Source organism: Dipodomys spectabilis, unplaced genomic scaffold, assembly GCF_019054845.1.
Source record: "Dipodomys spectabilis isolate Male_0828 unplaced genomic scaffold, ASM1905484v1 ptg000107l, whole genome shotgun sequence".
Classification (NCBI taxonomy): domain Eukaryota; kingdom Metazoa; phylum Chordata; class Mammalia; order Rodentia; family Heteromyidae; genus Dipodomys; species Dipodomys spectabilis.
In genome coordinates, this window is record NW_024870784.1 from 2,343,124 (window position 1) to 2,364,696 (window position 21,573).

General features: G+C 49.8%; 1 protein-coding gene across 1 annotated transcript; it reads right to left on the reverse strand.

Moving 5' to 3' along the window:
* Positions 1 to 14,953: 14,953 nt before the first annotated feature.
* On the reverse strand, positions 14,954 to 20,537 carry Kcne1 (potassium voltage-gated channel subfamily E regulatory subunit 1). Its single transcript, XM_042687319.1, has 2 exons — positions 20,479 to 20,537; positions 14,954 to 15,686 (listed from the first exon to the last, which is right to left on the reverse strand). The coding sequence occupies exon 2, from the start codon at positions 15,628 to 15,630 to the stop codon at positions 15,181 to 15,183; it is 450 nt and encodes a 149-aa protein (XP_042543253.1). The 5' UTR covers positions 15,631 to 15,686; positions 20,479 to 20,537; the 3' UTR covers positions 14,954 to 15,180.
* Positions 20,538 to 21,573: the final 1,036 nt, after the last annotated feature.

Consider the following 21,573-nt stretch of genomic DNA (forward strand, 5'->3'; position numbering starts at 1 on the left):
AGTTCAAACCCCACAACAAGTACACACACACACACACACACACACACACACACACACACACACACACACAGACAAAATGCAAATTTAAGCTGGAAAATAATATTTTGATAACAGGTTTGAAAACTCAAGATGTTTTAGAGCCAGGCGCCGGTAGCTCACACCTATAATCCTAGCTACTCAGGAGGCTGAGATCTGAGGATTATGGTTCAAAGCCAGCCCAGGCAGAAAAGTCTGTGGGACTCTTATCTCCAATAACCACCAGAAAACCAGAAGTGGCACTATGGCTCAAGTGGTAGAGTGCTCATCTTGATCTGAAGAGTTGAGGGATAGCGCCCAGGCCAGAGTTCAAGCCCCACAACCAACAACAACAACAAAAGATGTTTTAGGATTGGCCGCATACAAACATCCCTGGGTATCCCGTGTGAACCCACACCCTGATATGGAGACATGCTGGCAAGTTCTGGTAGTACAAATATGTTTACTCTTGACCAGCCATTTCCCCTCTAATGACTTATCCCAAAGATGCTCTAAAACACATCTGAACCAATGGGCAGTCAGGCCTCTGAATCTGTGAGTCCTACCATCCCCGGACTTGACTGGCAAAGAAAGAGATTGGAGCCAGGTGTCAGCGGCTCACGCCTGTAATCCAAATCAGGAGGCTGAGATCTGAAGATTACTGCTTGAATCTGGCCCAGGGATAAAAATCTGTGGGACTCCAATTCACCAGCAAAATGCTGGATGGAGATGTATTTCAAGTGATAGAACCCCAGTCACGAGGAAGAAGAAGAGCTTGAGTTCCCAGGACCAGCACCAAAAGAAAAAGACACGTGGTTTGTACTGAGCATGTACACGTATTTGGTTGATGTTATTCCCTAAACAGTGCGCCCCAAGAAATTCTGAGCATGCCTCAGTTATCCTAAGTAATGTAGAGGTGATTTAGAGCATGAGAGAAGCTGTACATCTGATAGGGGCCAATACGGCGCTGTGTTACGTGAATGATTTAAGCTTCTGTTGAATTGCTATCTGTGAGAGCCCTGAAATGTAAGCCCTCAGGAACTCCAAGGGACAACTGGGTGCTTAAGGACAGTCATTACAGCCTTGCTTGTGTTGGCTGAGGTTTTGGAACAGCCTGAATCGTGTTATCAGGGAGACGGTTAATCCACTTTGGGATTAACCATGTCCTGGAACAATATATAGTCATAGAAAGGAGGTGTTTTTTTAAAAGCATTAACTATTAATAAATAACTTTAAGAACCCTCTGTCACATAGAAAGGCTAGCATATTTTGTCTGCTGTTTGTGTGTGTGTATGTGTCAGCTTTCCTCCTCTGAAACAGAGAAATCCAGAGTCAGAGGAGAGGTGTCTGGTGGGCCACAGTCTCAGAGGATTCAGGCTGCGCGGGTGCCGCTGCTTTGGGGCCTGTAGCAGGCAGCACAGCAGGGAGGGAGCTTGTGAGTGGAGAAGCTGCTTTCCTCATGGTGGCCAGGAAGAGAAGAAAGCGGGGGGGGGGGGGGAGCAGAGACAGAGAGGCAAGAGAGAAAGAGAGACCCGTGTGAGGTGTGCAAAGCCCGTGAGGACGGTTCCCCAGCTGCAGCAATACACCACGCCCCGGGGAGAGTGTTCAGGAAACGAGCCCCTGCAGTGGCCCCTGAGGAGGAGAACTGGGTCGGGGAGACGGGCATTTCCCTGCGCACACTTTGGCAGATCCCAGATGCACTTATTTTCAAGAGAAGACTAGAAGGGAACGAGCACAAGCTGGTGCTTTCTCGTCTCCCGGGTGCAGTGCTCCCTGGGAAAGACACCGGTGCCCTGGGCAGTTCAGGAGATTGTGATCTTAATGGCTGTTGAATTCAAAACTTTCCCTGCTGAGATCCAGTGAAACAAGAACACAGAGAAGCAGCACATGACCCTCCAGGCAGCGCCTGCCCAGCTTCGTGGATTCTGGACCCCACTGCACCCCGCATGCCGTTCCCTGCTCTGCGTGGACACGTGTGGATGCAGACATGAGACAGTTCCATCTCAGCCTCGCGTGCACAGCCTTGGCCTGTGTGTCCCACTTGATATACATTTGTCGCTATTGTGGCTAATGGAAGGCTGGGAGAAGCCGGTGTTATTTTTCTGACAGTTTCAGAGGGAGGGAATTAGCTTCTCAGTTTTAGATGGAGAGAGAAACTGCTTAAAGAACTTGCTAAACCACATCCAACAAATCCGGGATAAATCAGCAGATTTAATTACATCAAATCAGTCATTCCTAAGTAAGAGTACAACTGTGTGTTTTATACCAGCTTCATGGAAAGATTTATGACCTTAAAGTGAGAAAGCAAGGTGGGTGGGAATCTCATAATTATTTTCCCTAAAACAACAAACCAACCCCCAAATAAAAAATTTTAATTGACACAAGAGAAATTACTTACATTCAGAACAGAGGTCTAGGCTCCTGAAACCTTCTGGAAATGGTTACATAGGATGCGATTTGCTATCTCCGGTACAGAATAACATCCACCTGGCTAAGCTTTGGAAGACATGGCATTGCTTTGAAACCAGTCCATGCTTTCCCACACGATAGAAACGCATTACATTCATTATTGCAATGCCTTTCTTTAAAAAAAAAAGTAGATGAGAGGAAGCCAGGTTGTATGTCAGTGAATAAACACAGCGTGCGTCCTGTAGGCTACGCATGCATTCTGTAAGCTCATGCTGGGAAAGAAAGAAGTAATTCTAGCATGGCGCACCTGTGCCCTCGCCAGATACTCACAGTGCACGCGCCGGCCGTGTCCTTGACGGGGGTCAGCCGCCGCCGTGGGAGGGGGCAGGAGGGCGCTGGGTTCCCACACAGCCAGGCCCGCGAGGGCTTGGGAGACGTCCTGAGCCGAAGCTGAGCAGACAGCGAGCGGTGGATTTCCTCTTGTTTAATTCATCTCGGTCTTCAGTAGATCGGTCTTCGGCTGGCTCAGAAGAAACAACAACGGCAGCAACAAAAATCACTTCCTGGCTTTGGCTTATTAAAAATAAATGGTTCTAAATCAAAAGAACAGCTGAAGAGTGTTGGTTTGGGGGAGCCTGGGAGCCCTCCCGCGCCCACAGGACGGCAGCCGTGCCTTCTGGAACCAGCTCTCCAGCTGGGATCCTGGATGGCTCCTGCTTCGTCCTGCTCTACACCTGCTGCAGGCGTGGTCAAGAGCCAGGCGTGCCCAGGGTCACAAGGCCAGGAAGCTCCCTGGCCAGGAGCCACCAGCTTCCTCTTGCACAGAGAGGGTGCCCCACAGGAGGGAGGAAGCCCAGCACAAGGGCAGCAGGGAATGGGCTCTTGAGCCAGCCTGTGTGAGCCACGCTCTTCTTTTCCCAGACCCCAGACGCACAGAGCACGGTGGGGAGACTTGGCTAGACAATACTGGAATAGGAGTCTAGAGAAATGGTTGTCCAGAACAGGCTCAGGGTGAGGCAAAGGTGGAAGGCTGGCGAGGCCCACAGTCCCGGACTCTAGCCTTGCTTCAGGGCCAAGGTGCTGCCACAGTGGCCAGGGTTGATGGCTTTCAAGATGTATTTTAATTTGCCATCAGTGGCAGCTGGTTAAGTATAACACAGACCACAGATTCAGTGCTTCTGTCCCTTGGTCTACATAAGAGAAATGAGAATTGAAGCCCACACAGAAACTGGAATACAAACTTTAATATTAGCATTATTGATAATAACCCAAAATGAATAGAAGGAAAGGATGGATGAACCGTGGAGTAGCCACGCACTGGGATAGTATTCTGCAACGAGAAGCAAGGGGCAGTGATATACTCTGTGAACAATCCTTGGAAATCCCACGTTTAGTAGAAGAAACCAATTAGTACGGATCACATATTGTATGGGTGCATGTCTATAAAATAGGCAATCTCTAAAAACTCATTGCTGCCTTGTCTGGCTTAGGAGAATTGAGGATAAGGGTGATGACTGATGCTACAAAATTTCTTTCAGGGGTAATTAAAGATATAAAATTGCACTGGTTATATTAGAAATCATAAAATGGGTGAATTTTATGAGATGTGAATTTATATTCTAATAAAACCATGGAAAGTTATAATATAGGCATAGACTAGAATGCTATGCAGCCATGGGAAAAGATAGTTTTTTGAGTAATGATGTGGAGAGATGTTGGAGGCAGCTTGTTACATGGAGAAAAAAAGCAGAAGAGAGAGAATCTGAGACTCGGGGACAGAGAGAGAGAGAGAGAGAGAGGGAGGGAGAGAGAAAAAGAGGGGAGAAAGAGAGGGAGAGAGAGGGAGAGAGAGAGAGAAAGAGGGGAGAGAGAGGAAGAGAGAGGAAGAGAGAGGGAGAGAGAGAGAGATAGAATCTGATTTTGCTTGTAGAGGCGCTGAGGAGTATGTGGGGGAGGAGAGAGAGCTGGGGGATGGAGGGTTGGAGTAGGAACTTCTCACCGGATGTTCTTTTCCTTCAAAGGATTTTAACTGTGTGAGTAACTGGAAATTCAGTAACAAATGCACCCAGGAACGATGTGTGGGCTTTTTGCTGCTCTGCTTGGGTTCATGTTTCCCGAGGCTCCAGCCCCCAGCTCTGTGGGCCTGGGAAGAGGCTGGCCTGTGTATCTAGCTAAGCTGCTTACCTATGGCAGCCAGGGAGCAGAGAGAGCAAGAAGATCGGATAAAGGGCGGGGGTTAAGATGTCCCTCAAAGTCACACCCCAGAGACCATTTTCCTCCAGCTTGCCCCCCCCCCCCTCCAGATGGCCAGTTCTGCTAGGATCTCACCCACGGCTCTGACCATCGGTGAACTTAGCATTCTTATGGGGGGATCTCATCAGGCCTAGACTCTAACAAATGGAGTCCACGACTTGGCCTCCATTTCCTCATCCGTGAGTCAAGGAGGAGGCATCTCATTCCCTCCTTTCCCCTCATTTCCTCCCCAAGGCGGCTGCACAGAGAAGTCATGTCCTGGGAAAGTCTGTATCCACCGACATCCGGGCCTTTCAGGGCACCTGGACAGAAACAAAGAAGCTCTGCAGAGTTCCTGATTTGTAAAATTGAAGCATTTGCCATTCGTGGCCAGATGTTGGTTCCAGAAAAATGGGAGAGACTCAGAGAAGATGGCCTTTTAGTAAGCCACTCTTCTGCTCCACGTGCAGCCAGGTGCCGCTGACCTGGGGAGACTGTCCACGGCGGGTGCTTTCTCCTCCTCAGAATGCTGTGAGACAGGGGCACTTAGTCCTCCTGAAAGAGGAGCGCCTTGGCTCAAGCCTTTCATCCTAGCTGCTAGGGAGGTGGAGACTGGAGGGTTTCGATTTGAGGCCAGCCACGGCAAAGACATTCATGAGACTCCGTGCCCAGCTTGTGAAGGGGTACCTGCCATCCCAGAGCCTCAGCGATGTACAAGGAGTGTGCCGCTGAAGTCAGGGATTCAGCAAGACCCAAGCTCAAAATATAACCAGCACAAAAAGGGCTGGTGGAGTGGCTGCGGTGGTAGAGCTCCCGCTTAGCAAGCACAAGGACTTGAGGTCAAATCCCAATAGCACTGAAAGAAGACCCCAGAGACATTGATGCTCAAGGAAGTGGCCAGTGTGGTGCCACATAGCTCGCCGGTTCCTGAGATGGGGTGTCTGACATTCTCCTTCTATTTGTTGAGCATCGCCTTCAAGCCAGAACTTGTTTTATGTCCCAGATTGAATTGTCAGCTGTGTTTACTGAGACATAGGGATGACCTTTAAACTCCCTGGTGGCCAAAGTTGACCTGTGACCTTAATCGCCCCTGACCAGCCAGGGTTCTGTTTGGGACAACCCACAGAACCACATTTGTGCTTCCGTACCAAGCTCTTCCTGTTGTTTCTTTACTGCAGAACGCCCGTGGGGCGGGAGGAAAGAGGATGGAAAACGCAGACACTGCTGGGAGTCCGTGAGGCCGGCTGCGGACATCTCCGTGCACGAGGCCCGACGCTGGTCAGAGGCACCGGCTAGGCAGGAAGTGTCAGCCACCTGCCCAGTCCAGCTGTGTGGCCGACACCAAGTCCTTGTCATTCCTGAGAGCTTACACAACAGTGCCTGGAAAAGCCTGAACCCCGCCAGGGTGAGGATTGCCTTCCAGCAGGGGAAGGAGCGCCTTCCAGCAGGGGGAGGATCGCCTTCCAACCTGTGTGCGCCTTTGTTTCCATCTAGACAAACATGGCAGACAAACAAAACCACTCACCCGGGCAGTGTGTCAGAGCTACCGCTCTGGGAGGGAGAACTCCAGCATCCTTCCCCGTGGACCTGACTCTCTCAAGACTTCTTGATAAAAGAAACAAGGGCTTTGGCATTTCAGGATGTCTGTGTCTTTTTAATGTCCGTGGACACATGCTGAGATCCACACTTGAGGTTCTGTCTCAGGAGAATGTTCTAGAAGCAGACCTCACCGGCCAGTTTCCATGGTCTAGAGATTGAGCCCGGTGCTGGTGGCTCATGCCTGTAAGCCTCACTACTCAGAGAAGTCTGAGAAATGCCAATGAACCAGCAGAATGCTGGGCTAGAGGTATGGCTTAAGTGGTAAAACACCAGTCATGAGAAAGAAAAGCATCTAGAATGAACAGGAGGCTCTGAGTTTTGCCGGTTACGCGCGCACGCACACGCGCACACATACACACACATACACGCATGCATATGCACGAATGCTCTGCATATTTGTTCCCTTCCCTGACCTTTTAATGTCACTGTCCTCTAGGATTTGAGGTCACTTCATGTCACCTCATATCTAGCTTGGGAAGACTCACATGACATTTGGGGACACATTGTTTATAGTGGGGGGCCGGGTCAGGTCATTTTATCCCCCATGAACTGTGACAATAAAAATGACCCCACAAAGCTAAGGGTGGCAAATGTGTTCACATTGATTCTCTGTCCCCAGCTGCTGGATGATGCCTACAAAGCACTCGATAAGTTCAAACAAGAGCAAAAGAGACTTTATTGTCTACCTTGAATATTTAAGAGCATGAGGATCAATGCAACAGGTAACTAAGAATCAGAACTTATAAAGTAACATTACTCAGAAATAAGAGACGACAAAAAACATTGTCCTAAAAACATTTAGAAAGCTGGGTGTCGGTGGCTCACGCCTGTAATCCTAACTACTCAGGAGGCTGAGATCCAAGGATCATGGTTCAAAACCAGCCAGGCACGAACATCCATGAGACTCTTATCTCCAAAAAACCAGAAAGTGCACTGTGGCTCAAGTGGCAGAGCACTTGCCTTGAGCTGAAGAGCTCAGGGACAGCACCCAGGCCCAGAATTCAAGACCCATGACCGACAAAACAACAACAACAAAAAACCCAAAAGCATTTAGAAGAAGGCAATTTTCATTTATCACTCCATGCAAAATGAACTAGACAAAACATGTTAAGTAAAATATAGACATCTAACTGGGCACTGGTGGCTCATGCCTGTAATCCTAGCTACTCAGGAGGCTGAGATCTAAGGATCATGGTTCAAAGTCAACCCAGGCAGGAAAGTCCATGAGACTCAACTCCAAATAAACCACTAGAAAACTAGAAGTGGCGCTGTGGCTCAAGCTGTAGAGTGCTAGCCTTGGGCGGAAGAGCTGAGGGACAGCGCCCAGGCCCAGAGTTCAAGCCCCATGACCAATATATATTATATATATAGAGAGAGAGAGAGAGAGAAAGAGAGAGAGATATCTATATAGATATATATAGAGAGAGAGACAGACAGACAGACAGAGAGATCTAAATATGTAATTGTGGTCAATAAGGCAGATCTAATCTGAAAATTCTGAGCTCCATACTCTCAAAATATAAAATACATTTTTAAGAACCACAGAATTTAACCACACACATGATGACATACATTTGGCTGTTAGTATCTCAGGAATATTGAACATTAACAACCAACCAGAATAAAAATTAACTTTAAAGCCACAGAAATTAAAAGTGGTTGATCCTAGGCATATCAATGGGCAGACAAATTAAAAGTGCAGAAGAAAGTCTGGAAGTAGACTCAAAACTTGCAGGAATTCTGGACTTTCTGTAATCCTAATTACTCAGCAGGATGAGCTCTGATGATTGTGGTTTGAACCAGGCCCAGCCAGAAAAAAAATGCTGGCTCTTGCTCAGAATAGCATCCATACAAATTAAAATTATGAAGTGTGGATGAGAAAAGCTAATCTGTAAAATGGGTCTGTTCACTGTCCACAGATTAGCTGACCCCCACAGCTGCCAGCAGTGTCATCATGATCACTATTAGGATAATTGGCATCATTAACCTTGAACATTCATACGCTCGCTTTCTGACCTGTCACTCATAGTCTAGGACTTTGGGGCTCCAGGTGTGAGTGTGTTTACTGGACACACGCAGATCCTGTCCCCACCCCGCTGTTTTTTTTTTTGTTGTTGTTGTTGCTGTTGTTTGTTTTAAGCAAAGATAGGAAACCACCTGGATGTCCATCGAGAGTGGAAAGTTAGAGGTGGCATGGAAATGCACATGACTGGCTCTTTTGCAGGCATTAAAACAATGAAGTAATGATCTTATCCAATCAGGAGGCGGAGATCCAGAGATCCAGGGCCAAAGCTAGGCCAAGTCTGTGAGACTTCACTTCCAAAATAACCAGTAACATAGCCAGCTGGAGGTGTGACTCAAGTGGTAGAGAGCCAGCCATGAGCAAGCAAGTTGAGGAAGAGCATGTGGCATGATTTCACATCCTGTACCTCCACCTCCCCCAAAAAAGAATGAAGCAGATACCTGTGTAGTAATAAAGAATCGTTAATATGTTGCTAAATTGGAGGGGCAGTATGGTGCAGATCCCTGTGTCACACGCCTTGTTTGCAAATAAGAGTGGAATATCCTTGTATAGTCAAAGTATCTCTGTTTCTGGGTGGTAACTTTTAATGACTCGTTTAGTTTTCACCTGGTTTCTATTTAAAAAGGAAAACTATTCTCTTTTTTTTCAGAGTGAAAAGTTTGGAGCTGCATGTTGGCTCAGACTTGTCATCCCAACTACTCAGGAGGCAGAGAACAGGAGGATTACTGTTTGAGGACAGCCTAAGGGAAAACAAGTGAGACCCCATCTCAACAAATAAGCCAGGTGTGGTGACATAGCCCTAATATGCAAGAGGCCTAGGTAAAAAGATTACAGTTCTGGGAAAACAAATCAACAAACAAGCAACAGCAACAACCCCTGGACCTGATCTGAAAAATACTAAATTGAAATTCTTGTCTCAAGTATTTTAAATGGAATCCACCTGTGCACCTAATTTGCCTTTTCTTACAGGCTGATCTGAATTAGTGAAATTGAGAGAGTTCAGTCAGCCTCTCAAAATCAAGAGATGGCCACGCCCATTCACCTGCAGGTTGTCCTGATGTGATCCCACATGGGCCTTTGGTAATTCAGTGGTTTCCTGGCAGAGTGACCTGGTGCTGCCCGCAGGCCTCTCATCAACATGCTCTGGAAGTCAAGTTGCACCTCGGAATTCTTGCACCCAGAACTAGGTGGTACGGAAGGACGCTCTTCCCCCTTGTGGTGAGAGCCTGCTATAACCACCAGGGCCCTAAGGGAGCAGCCACTGAACACCAGCCCAAGAACTTCCAACAGAGGGTGCTGTTGAGACAGGAAAGGGGCAGGGCTAGAAAGTTGAGGCGCAGAGACTTCTCATTTTATTCTTTTATTTGCTTTTTGTTTATGTGGTACTGAGGAATCGAACTGGGGCCTCATGCATGCTAGGCAAGAGCTCTACCACTGAGCCACCTTCCCAGACCCAGCACAGAGACTTTTTAAGGTAGAGAAACGATGGAATCGTTACAATGCTGGATCCATGCACTGTCTGTTTGTCCAAACAACACCGAGACTACGTCTGAATGGGAAGTCTGGGCTTCGCATGATCATGACAGTGACATCAGCGTGGTTATTCAGTTACAACCAACAGTCAACGCTGGTGTGGACAGTGGACAGGCCCAGGGCATGTGAGAAATCTCTGTGCCTTCCTCCTGATTCATCTGGGAGCCTAGAACTGCTCTAAGAGCCCCTTTCTTGGGCAGCTACAGTTCTACTCCAGGGGCCGAGCTCAGCTATAGCAGACGGTTAACTGTTCTTCCCACCGCACCCCTAAGCCTGTGCTTAGACCTCGTGCCCACCCCACCTGGCCAAACTGTGTAGTGGCATGAGGCCTAACATGAAGGTCTCTGTCACAAGCCCTCTTGACACCTAAAACTTGAATGGCTGAAGCCATGCTGCCCCCGTTGATTAAGTCACCTGCCAGGAACTCCTCCATATTGTGGGACCAGATGCAGCTCCTGTGTGACTCTGAGGAGTGGCCAGTCGCTGGGAATCGTTCCTGTCATCCTCAGGGAAGCAGGGGCTGGTGGGCGTGGTGATGTGCGCTGTCCATTCTCCCCCACAATGGCCCACACACCCCCTCTTGGACACCTGCCCAGGGCTGGGAGTCTCATCCTTAGCCGTCACCAGAGTCCTTCATCGAGGAGGGGCGGGGTGAGTAGAAAGATAGCTGCTGTCTTCCAGGGGTGTGCAGATGTGAATCCCTTTCCCCAGGCGGAACACCAACAGTCACAGGCCTGGAAGTGAAGGGATCTTGGGTCAGGGTGGGTGATATTGTCCAAGGGCTGGAAAGAAGAGTAGCACAGCCCTAGAATGCAAAGGGGCTTGAGAAGAGCCCAGAAAAAGAAAGGAGACATGGTTGCCAAGAATTCCGAGCAGTGGCTTCAGAGGCTCTTCCCTCTCTCTGAGCATTCCTCCTCCCACTTCAGAGGGGGGACGCACAGTGGGTCCTGTATCCCCCCAAATAGATGGCAAGATGGGGCTTTAACTTCTAACCTTTCACCTTAGGGTGTCTGAGGCCATTTAGAGCACCTCACTTTGTCTTATGCAGGCCCTGGCCTGACTGGCTACACAAACTCAGGCTTCCCATGCAGTGAGAAGTAGTCTCCAAGTGGCCACCAGGGGGCAGCCACGCCCGGAAGGCCTTCAGAGGGTCATGGTCCAGTGTTCTAGCACATCTCTGAGACTTGGCTTTACTCAAGTCAGACTAACGCCTGTGCGATGTCGATTGCTTTCTGCTTTTCTCCTCTTCTCTTTTAGAATTTAAGAAGTGTGTCCTGTGGCAGTGCATGCTGAAAGAATGTACCAGTCATCATCTGTGTGCATTTCTTCGTGGCCCCAGCCCTGCTAGCCTGCGCTTGGCAACGGCAGCCTGAGTTAGCATTTGTGTCTCGTTTGTGCCCCTGGGGATGTCACCTCCTGGTTAGGAGTCAGGACAGTCACTCTGTCCTCACGTGACCTTGTCTGGATGTCAAAGGTCACAGAATCCCTCACAATGTTCCTGGCCTGTGAGCCCCTTTCTAACTCTCACTGTGGAGTTACCATAGCATCCCATCCGGAGGGGACTGAAGCTCCAGGCACCGGTGAAGGCAGCACTTCAGATCACGGTGTCATCATCTGGAACTCGGCTGCTTCAATGCTGTGTCTATTATTATTATTAACGGTTAAGCCCATTGCTGCTGTAATCTAGTTCTCTGGAGTCTGAGACATGGAGGGTTGTGATTCAAAGCCAGCCCAGGACAGAAAAGTCCTCAACACTCCTCCATCTCCAAAAATGCCAGCCTGGAGGCATGGCTCAAAGAGTAGTGCATCAGCTGTGAACAAGTAAGCTGAACAAGCATGACACCCTGAGTTCAAGGCATGATGCACACACAAACATTGTAATTGCGTGCCAGCATCTAAAAACGAAGAGGTTGCACAGCTACTCAAAAAAAAGAACAAAAACAAAAACAAAAAAGAACAGAAATCCGCCAAGACTTTCTGTGCATTGTCACTGCCTGCGGAAGTCAGGAATCGAGCAGCAGCCCCCAACTTTTTTTTTTTCTTGGCCAGTCGTGGGCCTTGAACTCTGGACCTGGTGCTGTCCCTCAGCTCTTCAGCTCAAGGCAAGCGCTCTACTACTTGAGCCACAGCGCCACTTCCGGTTTTCTAGTGGTTTATTGGAGATAAGAGCCTCACAGACTTTCCTGCCCTGGCTGGCTTTGAACCATGATCCTCAGATCTCAGCCTCCTGGGTATCCAGGATGACAGGCTGAGCCACCGGCGCCCGGCTGGTCCCCAGCTTTGCAAGGACACCTCCACAGCATGCCACCTTCCTCTGCTGTGACTTTGCTCCTTTCCTTTTGATCTCCAGCATCAAGAGGGCCTGTGTTTCTCCATTCTGTTATGCTGTATGTCAATGGCATATGTTCCTGTCCAACAGCCACATTTTCCATTTCCTCAAGTCCCTGAGCTTCAAAAACTATTATCCACAACTGACCAGCATCATAGTTATATTAAGAGCGAACACCAGTGCCGTTGTACAACTACTTAAAGATAACTTAAAAAAAAGAGCAAACACACCAGAGTGTGATAAAAGGCTTTAATTATGATTGTTTTCTTAATATAGCAAAAAGTGTTGCTCAATTTGCTACCCACCTACAATGTTGCAGACAAAATATTCTGTTTGTAAGGAGCTGAGATCACAGTATCTGTGCAGCAAGCGATCTATGCGTGCGGAGTCAGATTTTCAAACGTGGAAGTGAGCACATGACAATCCATGCTTCTACTGATTCCCCCCCACCTTTCCCCAGCTCCCTTTAAAAACAAAGAAGGGAGCAAAGAGGAGAGAGAGAGAGAGAGAGAGAGAGAGAGAGAGAGAGAGAGAGAGAGAGGGAGAGAGAAACTGAGCGAGAGGCCTGTCCACCAAGGGCAGGAAGTACTAACAACACCGGCTTGGCCACCCCTGCCTTATTAGGCACAGGAATCTCAGTGAGACGTGATAAGGGCCTGGCTGTGTGTCTGGGACAGCAAGGTCAGAGTGCCACCCAAGGTCACACTGCACGTCATGAGTGCTCTGCACCCCCCTCCCCCCGCCCCGCGTCTTCCACACGTGTCTGTGTGGAGCAGGGTCTGCCTTGCACTGGGGCTGTGAGTTGCCAGCAGCCACAGCTGGCCACCGGTGGCCCAGGGGGCTTCCAGGGGTCAGATCGAATATGGTGTCCATTGCTGTCCTTGAAGTTCCACAGAGCTCCAGGAACGGAAGAATCACCCACCAGGGACATCGGGACTCACAGGCGGAGCCCCCAGGGTCCCCCGCAGGGATGTCCCGACGCTCGCTGAGAATCGTCCAGCACAGAGCAGAGAGCAGAGCCACGCAGGCCAGGTCTGTCTGTCCGAGGAGGGCCAGAGCTGCCCCTGGGCTGTGTTTCGTCAGTAATGCGCGTGGCTTTTAAACTGCTTCCTGGGAAGCAGCCCCTCCCCTCCAGCCAGGCCCAGACAGGTGAGTTTCCAGATGGCACCGTGTCATAGGCCCCAGTGCCACAGGTGGCAGTCGGAGGAGGCTGGCACCCAGGAGCACTGGTTCTCGCAGACTCTCAGGGCAGAGGGCCCTGGGAAAGGAGGGCTGGCTGCCAGCAGTGGTCTCAGCAGTGGGGGTGGGGGGGGGATGCAGATGCTACCTTCGTTGGTGAGTTTCTTAAGCTGAGGGCTTGAACCACAAACAGACATCTCACAACTCGAGGGTCAGAAGTCTGAAACCCAGACACCCAGGATGGGAACCGTTCCTTGCTCCTTCCCAGCTTCTATCCACTGCCACCCACCCTCCGTGGTCCCGGGCTTCTGCCCGCAACCCTTCCACCTCTCATCTCGGCATTCTCCCTAGTCCCGTGTCCACGTGTCCTCTCTATCAGGACACCGGGAGCACTGGATGAAGCCCCCCCTTTGATGATCTCACCTCCACTCGATTATCTGCAAAGACCATGTCCCAGGTAGGTTATGCTCACTGGAGCAGGGGGTCAGCGTCTCAACGTATCTTTCTAGAAACACAATCCAACCCACAAAACAGGAATTTTGCCTCAAAAAACCCTACCACCATGGTGCCCACCCGCACCCCTTGCCCTGGGCTATTTGAGGTGGTGGGAGCTCCTCTCTCCTTCCGTTGGCAACTGACGAACGTCCCTCTCAGTATATTCTTCTCTACTCAGTCTTATTAGAAAGTAAGTTCCTCCTAGACTGGGGGTGGGGGGTCTGGGGAAGGGGTGAGAATATGGAAGATGAGAGGGCAGGCGTGTGTGTGGAATCAGAGCTGTGCATAGAAATGACAAAGGTAAAAGCTGTTCCATGCTTGTGGCAAGTTTGGGGATGTCATTCTTCTTTTTTGTTTATGTGATTACGAGGATTTGAACCCAGGGCTTCATGCATGCTAGGCAAGCACTCTACCCCTGAGCCACCTTCCCCGCCCCGGGGAATGTCACTCTTAAGGGGTCCTCTAAGGTAGGTATGTTAGTAAGAATACAGACTCCGCTACTTGAACAGAGACTTAAACAATGGATGGAGTGGGGTTGTATTCCACTTCCCAGGAGCTGTGACCGGGTAGGCAAGCCAGCCAGGTGAGGAATTCCTGCCTCAGGACCTTGCCCAGGCCTCAGATGCCTCCTCTGCCTGTCTGGGAGTCAAACCCACTCAACACCTGTCCATGTCTTAGCCAGAGGGAAGGGAGGCAAGGCAGGGGCAGGCAGGTCCTGTTCTTTTCAAAGATTACTTGGAAATTGGACTCATCACTCCCACCTCTACTAGCTTCAAGGAATTGGAGGAAACACATTGTCTGGGATTCTAGTAGTTGTACAAAGGAGTTGGTGTATGCTCTTGATATGACTACGATTCTTTTAGAATATGGATAATGTTTTTTGAGGGGCTCAAAAACTCAAGCCCAGGAGCTTGAGAATAAGGGAAATGTGGCCACCTGGGACAGTTAGATCTGCCAGCACTCTACAGCATAGCGGAATGGAGAAACGCGAGTCCCTGTGATGCTACAAATCCAAAGCAAAGGAGTGGCTCTGCAGCGAGGTGGGGCGCGGGGAGGGGGGGTCCTGCTTGTAGAGCTGGGGCTGCGGCTCATCCCTGGCTTCTGCAGGCAGTGGGTAACACACACAAAACCTGGGCAGATTTCTGGTTTTTGTAAGAGAAGCTGTGCAATCTCTTAATTTTTTACATGTTGACAGCTAATTAAAAAGCTGCCAGACCTAACGAGACAAAGACAGACATGGAGGGAACAAAATAATAGTCTAGTACAGAAGAAATAGGATTTCAGATAAAAAAGGGTGTCCCTAATTTCTCCTTCACCTGACAGTAGCACAAGAAATCCGGAGGAATTCATACGGGAGAGAAGAGAATTATTCAAAAGACGGGGTTGCCATGCGGTGCTCCTGACCGTCCGCTGGGACCCCTGATGAAGGCCTGGGCTCGGGAAGGTGGGTGTGGGGCTGTTCTACAGCCGCCTGGTTTTCAAGGACATAACAGGCTCTGAAGCTCTCCAGGACTCGGGCCTGGAACACGGCCTTGTCCTTCACCTGCCAGGCGTCCGACTCGATGTACACGTTGAACGGGTCGTGCGAGTGCTCCAGCTTCTTGGAGCGGATGTAACTCAGCATGATGCCCAGGGTGAAGAAACCGAAGAAGCCCAGCACCATGAGGATGTAGAGCGCCTCCAGCCTGCCATCGTCCCCAAGCGGGGGCGCCCTGCGGGCCAGGCCTGACACGGACGCGTTGCTGCCCTGCGGAATTGTCCCTGGCCACCAGGTGGTCAGAAACCATGTCCCAGCCGTGGAATTCGGCAGGATCATACTGGATGGACTTCCACGCTCCCCGGTGGGAAAAGTGAACTTCCTGGGTAAACTTTCTAAAAGAAAAAAAAAAAAGCAACATGAAATCAAATGCACGCATCGGGTCAGTATTCTTCAATACCTCAGGAGAGGGAGGGAGCTGATACGGGCCATCTTGGTTCTGTACAATTCTGTCCTACGGATCAATGGTTACATTGGTTTTCTTTCCTTTCCATTCATTACGTAATCCCTCCTCCTCCCCCCCACATCAAAATGGCAGTTAGAATGAGTTCTAATAATGTGCATCACTGGCTATGGTGCGGTGTGTGCATGCATTTTAGTTGACATAAAAAGCACTGGATCATATAATTTCACTGGGCCTTTCTTTTCTGCCCTACAACTGTGCCTCCACTTACTGCTGCCCAAAGCTTGTGGAGGCCCACACAGGTGGGTGCTGCATGGACCGTGAACTCCATGGGCAAAGATGAGACAGACAACCTCATCTTTGCTCTCCTGCGAATCTGAGGAAAGCCCACATTCTGTACACGTGTTCTTGGTGGCTAATCTAAGTGGACAGAGCGACTCCAGGCCACCCTTGGGGGTAATGCCCACTGGGAGGTTGCTATGGTTTCAATGGGTCTCCCTAGAAGTTCAAGGGCTGGAAATTTAGTCCCCAGTGTAACAGGGGACCCAAGAAAGGCCAGGGGCCCCCCACGCCACTGTCTCAGAACACTTATAGAGGAGCAAAAGGACGCAGATGTTGGACTGGCACCTTGGTCCTGCAACTTCACAATCATACAGTCTAGGCAATTGCCTGGACCCTGCCCAGCTGCCTTTTTCTCTTTTGAGACAGGAAGGCATATGGCTTCTGGCCTTGAATTGCTGTCATATGCTGGGAAATGAACACACTGATTTTACTGGGTTTCCCACCTTGCTAAGAAATTGAAGCTGAAAGACTTGAGGTGTTGAGGTTTTAGGTTCTCTTTGCCCATAGCTGTCTCCCTCCTTTACCTTGTGGGGAGGATCAGTCAGGAAGGATAAGCAAAGCTTGTCTGTGGCTTTCACAGATTGCTACAAAGACCTACTAGAAGTAGGAAGGTTGTGTGAGCTGAAGAGACTGAAGGTAAACATGGTGTCTGTAGGACTTACTTGACAACAGATTCAAACTCAAAGCTCAACAATGTCTTTTTAAATGACTAGAAAGCACTCTGGGACACATAGCACATTGCCCCAAAAAAGAACAAGTGGAGCTGACAATGTAATTTTCTTTCCCAAACCCTAGAGCAACTACACATGCAAATCATTCTGCTACCAATTACTATTAGGGAGTTCTTACAGATTAATGACCAGATGAGACCAGAAATTATGGCAGGCAACATTTGAGGACCCAAATGATCATTGGTTTAGAACCTATAACTCCATAAGGTAAATTCTGCAGTTAATTCATTTGTATTTACTCAAAGGACTTGTTACTTAAAACCAGATGGAAATTTCTATAGCTAGAGAAAGCAACCAGAAATATCTGTTTTTGAAAACCTGGGCCATTTAACATCCTTGAGAAGTGCTTGGTTGAAATGTAGGTTTCTGAGAATTTATGATCCAGTAGGTCTGGGTGGAAAAACTGAAGCTTTGGGTTTGTTTTATTTGGGTCCCATCCTGGGGTTTGAACTCAGAGCCTGGGTGCTTTCCTTGCACTTTTTTTTGATCAAGGCTAGCACTCGACCACTAAAGCCACACACCCCTACTTCTGACTTTATTGGTGATCAGTTGGAGATAAGAATCTCTAGGCTTTCCTGCTGGGGCTGGCTTTGAAGCTCGATGGTCAGATCTCAGCCTCTTGTGTAGCTAGGATTACAGGCGTAAGGTACTGGCATGTTCAGATGCTGCTCACCTGGAGAGAAGCCCTGTTAGAAGCCTTGTTGGAAGCCCTCACAACATTGTATGACTGGACCCTACCTCTAGAGACTTTTGTGCCTGTGTCCAAATTCTAGAATCATTGGTTTTTACCTCCTAGCAGGTAAGAAGACAACAGGGGCCATCTGTTCCTTCTGAGCTGGGAGCTAGCCTTGTCTTGGTCTTCTGTGTGTCCATCTCCTCAGGGTTACAGGTTACTGGGTGGTCAGGGTCTCTAGGACCTGGGATGAGCTGCACAGGCACAGAACCTGACTGATCTCATGATCAGAAAGGTGAGTGACACTGCCTAGGGAGTCTGGTTCTGGGACCAGGGCTTTCCCAGGTCCTTCTGTGGGTTACAGACTGGGATGTGGGCTCTATGGAATGACAAACATTGAACATCAGAGGGTCCACTCGGCACACCGGGACCCAGTCACACTCACTCAGGGTGGAAAGAGCTGAGCATTTTGGAAAGAGAATGGACGACAGTTGAAATAAAGCCAGTGAGCCTCGCTTTCCCCATCTAAGAGGTGGGAATAATGAAATGAACCATGATCACATACCACAGGGTTTTTCTCAAGTGGTCTCATCTCTTCTTTTTGCTTCTGATGCTCTCTATAGGGGGAGCATGCGTATCATTTCATTTTAAAAATTCTTTGCTGAGAACTGGCGGCTCAGGCCTGTAATCCAAATCAGGAGGCTGAGATCTGAGGATCCTACCCAGCCTGGGTAGGAAAGACCATGAGTGCGCGCGCGCGCGCGCGTGTGCGCGCACACACACACACACACACACACACACACACACACACACACACACACACACACACACACAGCCAGAAGTGGAGCTATGGCTCAAGTGGCAGAGCTAGCCTTGAGCAAAATAAAGTCTCACAGATGTTACCCAGGCCCTGAGTTCAATAATAATAATAATAATATAATTCTACCGGTCCTTGCAGATCTGGCTCTGTGACAAACTATGCGTGACTCTCTCCTTTCCTACCCTCCCTACCTACCTGGGCCTCATCTACCCTCTTCAGTCCCTAAGAATGCCTTGCTTATATCTCTCCTCTAATATGGATTCTAGTCTAACTTATATGGGAATGATTTATAGCTGTGCCTGAGCTTTTCCTTCTAGAAGCTTCTGAAAGTGAGATACAAACATCCTGTCTATGTAAATCCCCATTCAAGCACCAAGAATGCTAGTTACAAGGGTTTGCTGAGTTGATGGGAATTAAAAGTGCATTCAGTACCATTGCGATGGGAATAAAAATAGTGACTAGTTGATAAAGCAGACCAGACTCTGCAAATAGGCTACTGGACAGATCATCAGAGGCGTGTTTTTCTATATATCTTCTATTTCTTTAAATGACTTATTTTCATTTAACAATCTGTATTGTCCATATAGTTACATATGTAGTACAATCTACCAATCTACTTTAGTCTTAAGAGAATTAAGGCACTCAGTAGTTGTGTGTGTGTGTGTGTGTGTGTGTGTGTGTTCCAGTCCTGGGGCTTGAATTCAAGGCCTGGGCTCTGTCTCTGAGGGGTTTTTGTTTGTTTCTTTCTTTCTTTTTGCTCAAGGCTGGTGCTCTACTAAAGTCACAACTCCATTTCTGACTTTTTGGTGGTTAAGTGGAGAGTCTCAAAGATTTTCCTTCTCAGGCTGGCTTCAAACTGAGATCCTCAGATCTTAGCTTCCCAAATAGCTACCAGCATCCTATCAGGAATTCTTTCTTTTTCTTTTTTATTGTGAAAATACTGCACAGCGGGGTTACGATTACATGGGCAAGGTAATGAGTACATTTCTTATCAAGCACTGTTGCCTCCTCTTTTGTTTCCCCTTCCCATCCCTTCCCATCTCCACCCCTCCAGTTCCCCCCTCCCACCCCATCAGGAGTTCTTACTAGTGAGGTACAATTTATGACATGCTAGTGTAATATAGTTTTTTTAAACTGTGTTCATCATTCGATGTTTGTCTTTTGCGTCAAAGGTAAGCTTTTGAAGGTAGGGATCTTGGTCCCTTTTCATTTTGTCTGGAGTAACTAGGAAGGGCATGTCTGGCGATGGTGGGAACGCAATACCCATTCACTACATGCAAGCATGCACGAATGCACCGGGGCCAGGAGAAAGACTCCAGACCGCACAGGGGCCATCTCACCCTCTGAAACTGAGGAGCACGGCGCGGACACTCCCGAGCCCCGCTGAAGCCTGGTCTAGTTTTCAGCACGACTCCCTTTCCATTCACCTGTGCCTGGCAAGGCCTACCAGATGGTTCCCTGGGGGAGAGTGGGATGCGTGGCCTGATGGGGAGCCTCAATCACGCCCAGAAAGAACATGTTCCCTCTCAGGTACGGGTGAATCCCTGCCTTGCCATCTTGACCATAAGTGACAGCTAGGCACAGGGCTCCTTCATGGAGCCGGAAGTTCTGCCATATGCATTGCTGGTCACACTCAAGGGGGGGATCAGTCACATGCAGCCAGGGAGAGGGGCATTAGGTGAGGTGGACTCAGGGCTGCCACCGGTGGATTCTGAAAGTTCCCGGCAGCAATCACCATTCCAAGCTCTGATAGCCATGCTGTCCCCTGTCTCCAGCGATGCCACACGGCTGGGCCACCCACCCGAGCGCTTTGGGGGAGGGCGGGGAGAGCAAGCCCTGAGACAACAAACTGAAATCCTTCCTCTCCTTGGGGCGGATCGCACTGTTGTGGTGGCCAGCTACACAGCTTTCTTCGTGGCTTTAAGTATTTCCCATCTTCTTTTTGATGCGTTCAGTGTTGTTCCTAATCTTCTACAAGGATATCCCTATAATAATAATGGTCATCATCATAATAGGGAAACGTTTTGCTGGGGTTTCTAAGTAGTGAAGACAGGCAAGGAGCAGGAAGGAGAAAGGCGCTGAACCACTCACTGCAGGGACCCGGTGGTCCTCTGTGCGGTAGCCAGAGCCCAGAGACTGAGCCCAGACTGGGACTTACCCTCGCCTTCCGTCTGTCCTGCGGGCGCAGAGAGCCGGCTGCAGTCCTGGCCTGGAGTGCTGGGCCCCAGAATGGCCCTGGCCTGGGAAGTGACAACCTGCTCCCGCTGGCGTGGGGGAGGGAGGGGGAGGAGGGAGAAGGAGGAGAGTCAGGAGGGGCCTCTGAGTACCCGCGGGCGTCCAACCTCTCCCAGCCTGTGCGTCCTGAGCCAGCAGCTGGGGCACCTACTGCCCAGCCCCAGACACCCCGCGCCCTGCCTCCCCCCACCTCCCCCGGGGCCTGTGCGACCAGGAAAACTGAATTCCACAAAGACCCTGGGGAGAATAGAGAAACGACAGACGGGCAGACAGGAAGACAGACAGACAGGCAAGCAGGCAGGCAGGCAGATAGACAGACAGGCAAAGCAGGCAGGCAGGCAGATAGACAGGCAGGCTGGCAGGCAGAAAGACAGAAAGACAGACAGACAGGCAGACAGACAGGAAGACAGACAGACAGGCAGACAGACAGGCAGGAAGACAGACAAGCAGGCAGGCAGGCAGATAGACAGATAGGCAAAGCAGTCAGGCAGGCAGACAGACAGGCAGGCAGGCAGGCAGAAAAACAGAAAGACAGACAGACAGGAAGACAGACAGACAGGAAGACAGACAGACAGGCAAACAGACAGGCAGGCAGACAGACAGGCAGGCAGGCAGGCAGACAGATAGACAGGCAAAGCAGTCAGGAAGGCAGGCAGACAGGCAGGCAGACAGAAAGACATACAGACAGGCAGACAGACAGACAGAAAGACAGACAGGCAAGCAGACAGACAGACAGGCATGCAGGCAGACAGGCAGGCAGGCAGGCAGGCAGACAGGCAGGCAGGCAGGCAGGCAGATAGGCAGGCAGGCAGGCAGGCAGGCAGGCAGACAGACAGGCAGGCAGGCAGACAGACAGGCAGGCAGGCAGACAGACAGACTAGCAGACAGGCAAGCAGGCAGGCAGACCCTCTCCTGAGAATTCAGGGTGGCAGGCTAGGAAACCTGGTGACCAAGGTAAAAGCCCCTCTGAGGGACCCCTGCCTCCCACACCTGGCACCACACTTGGACAAATAGCTCC

Coding starts and splice junctions, on each gene's coding strand:
- Kcne1 (XM_042687319.1), bottom strand. CDS start 15,630: ATGATCCTGCCGAATTCCACGGCTGGGACATGGTTTCTGACCACCTGG.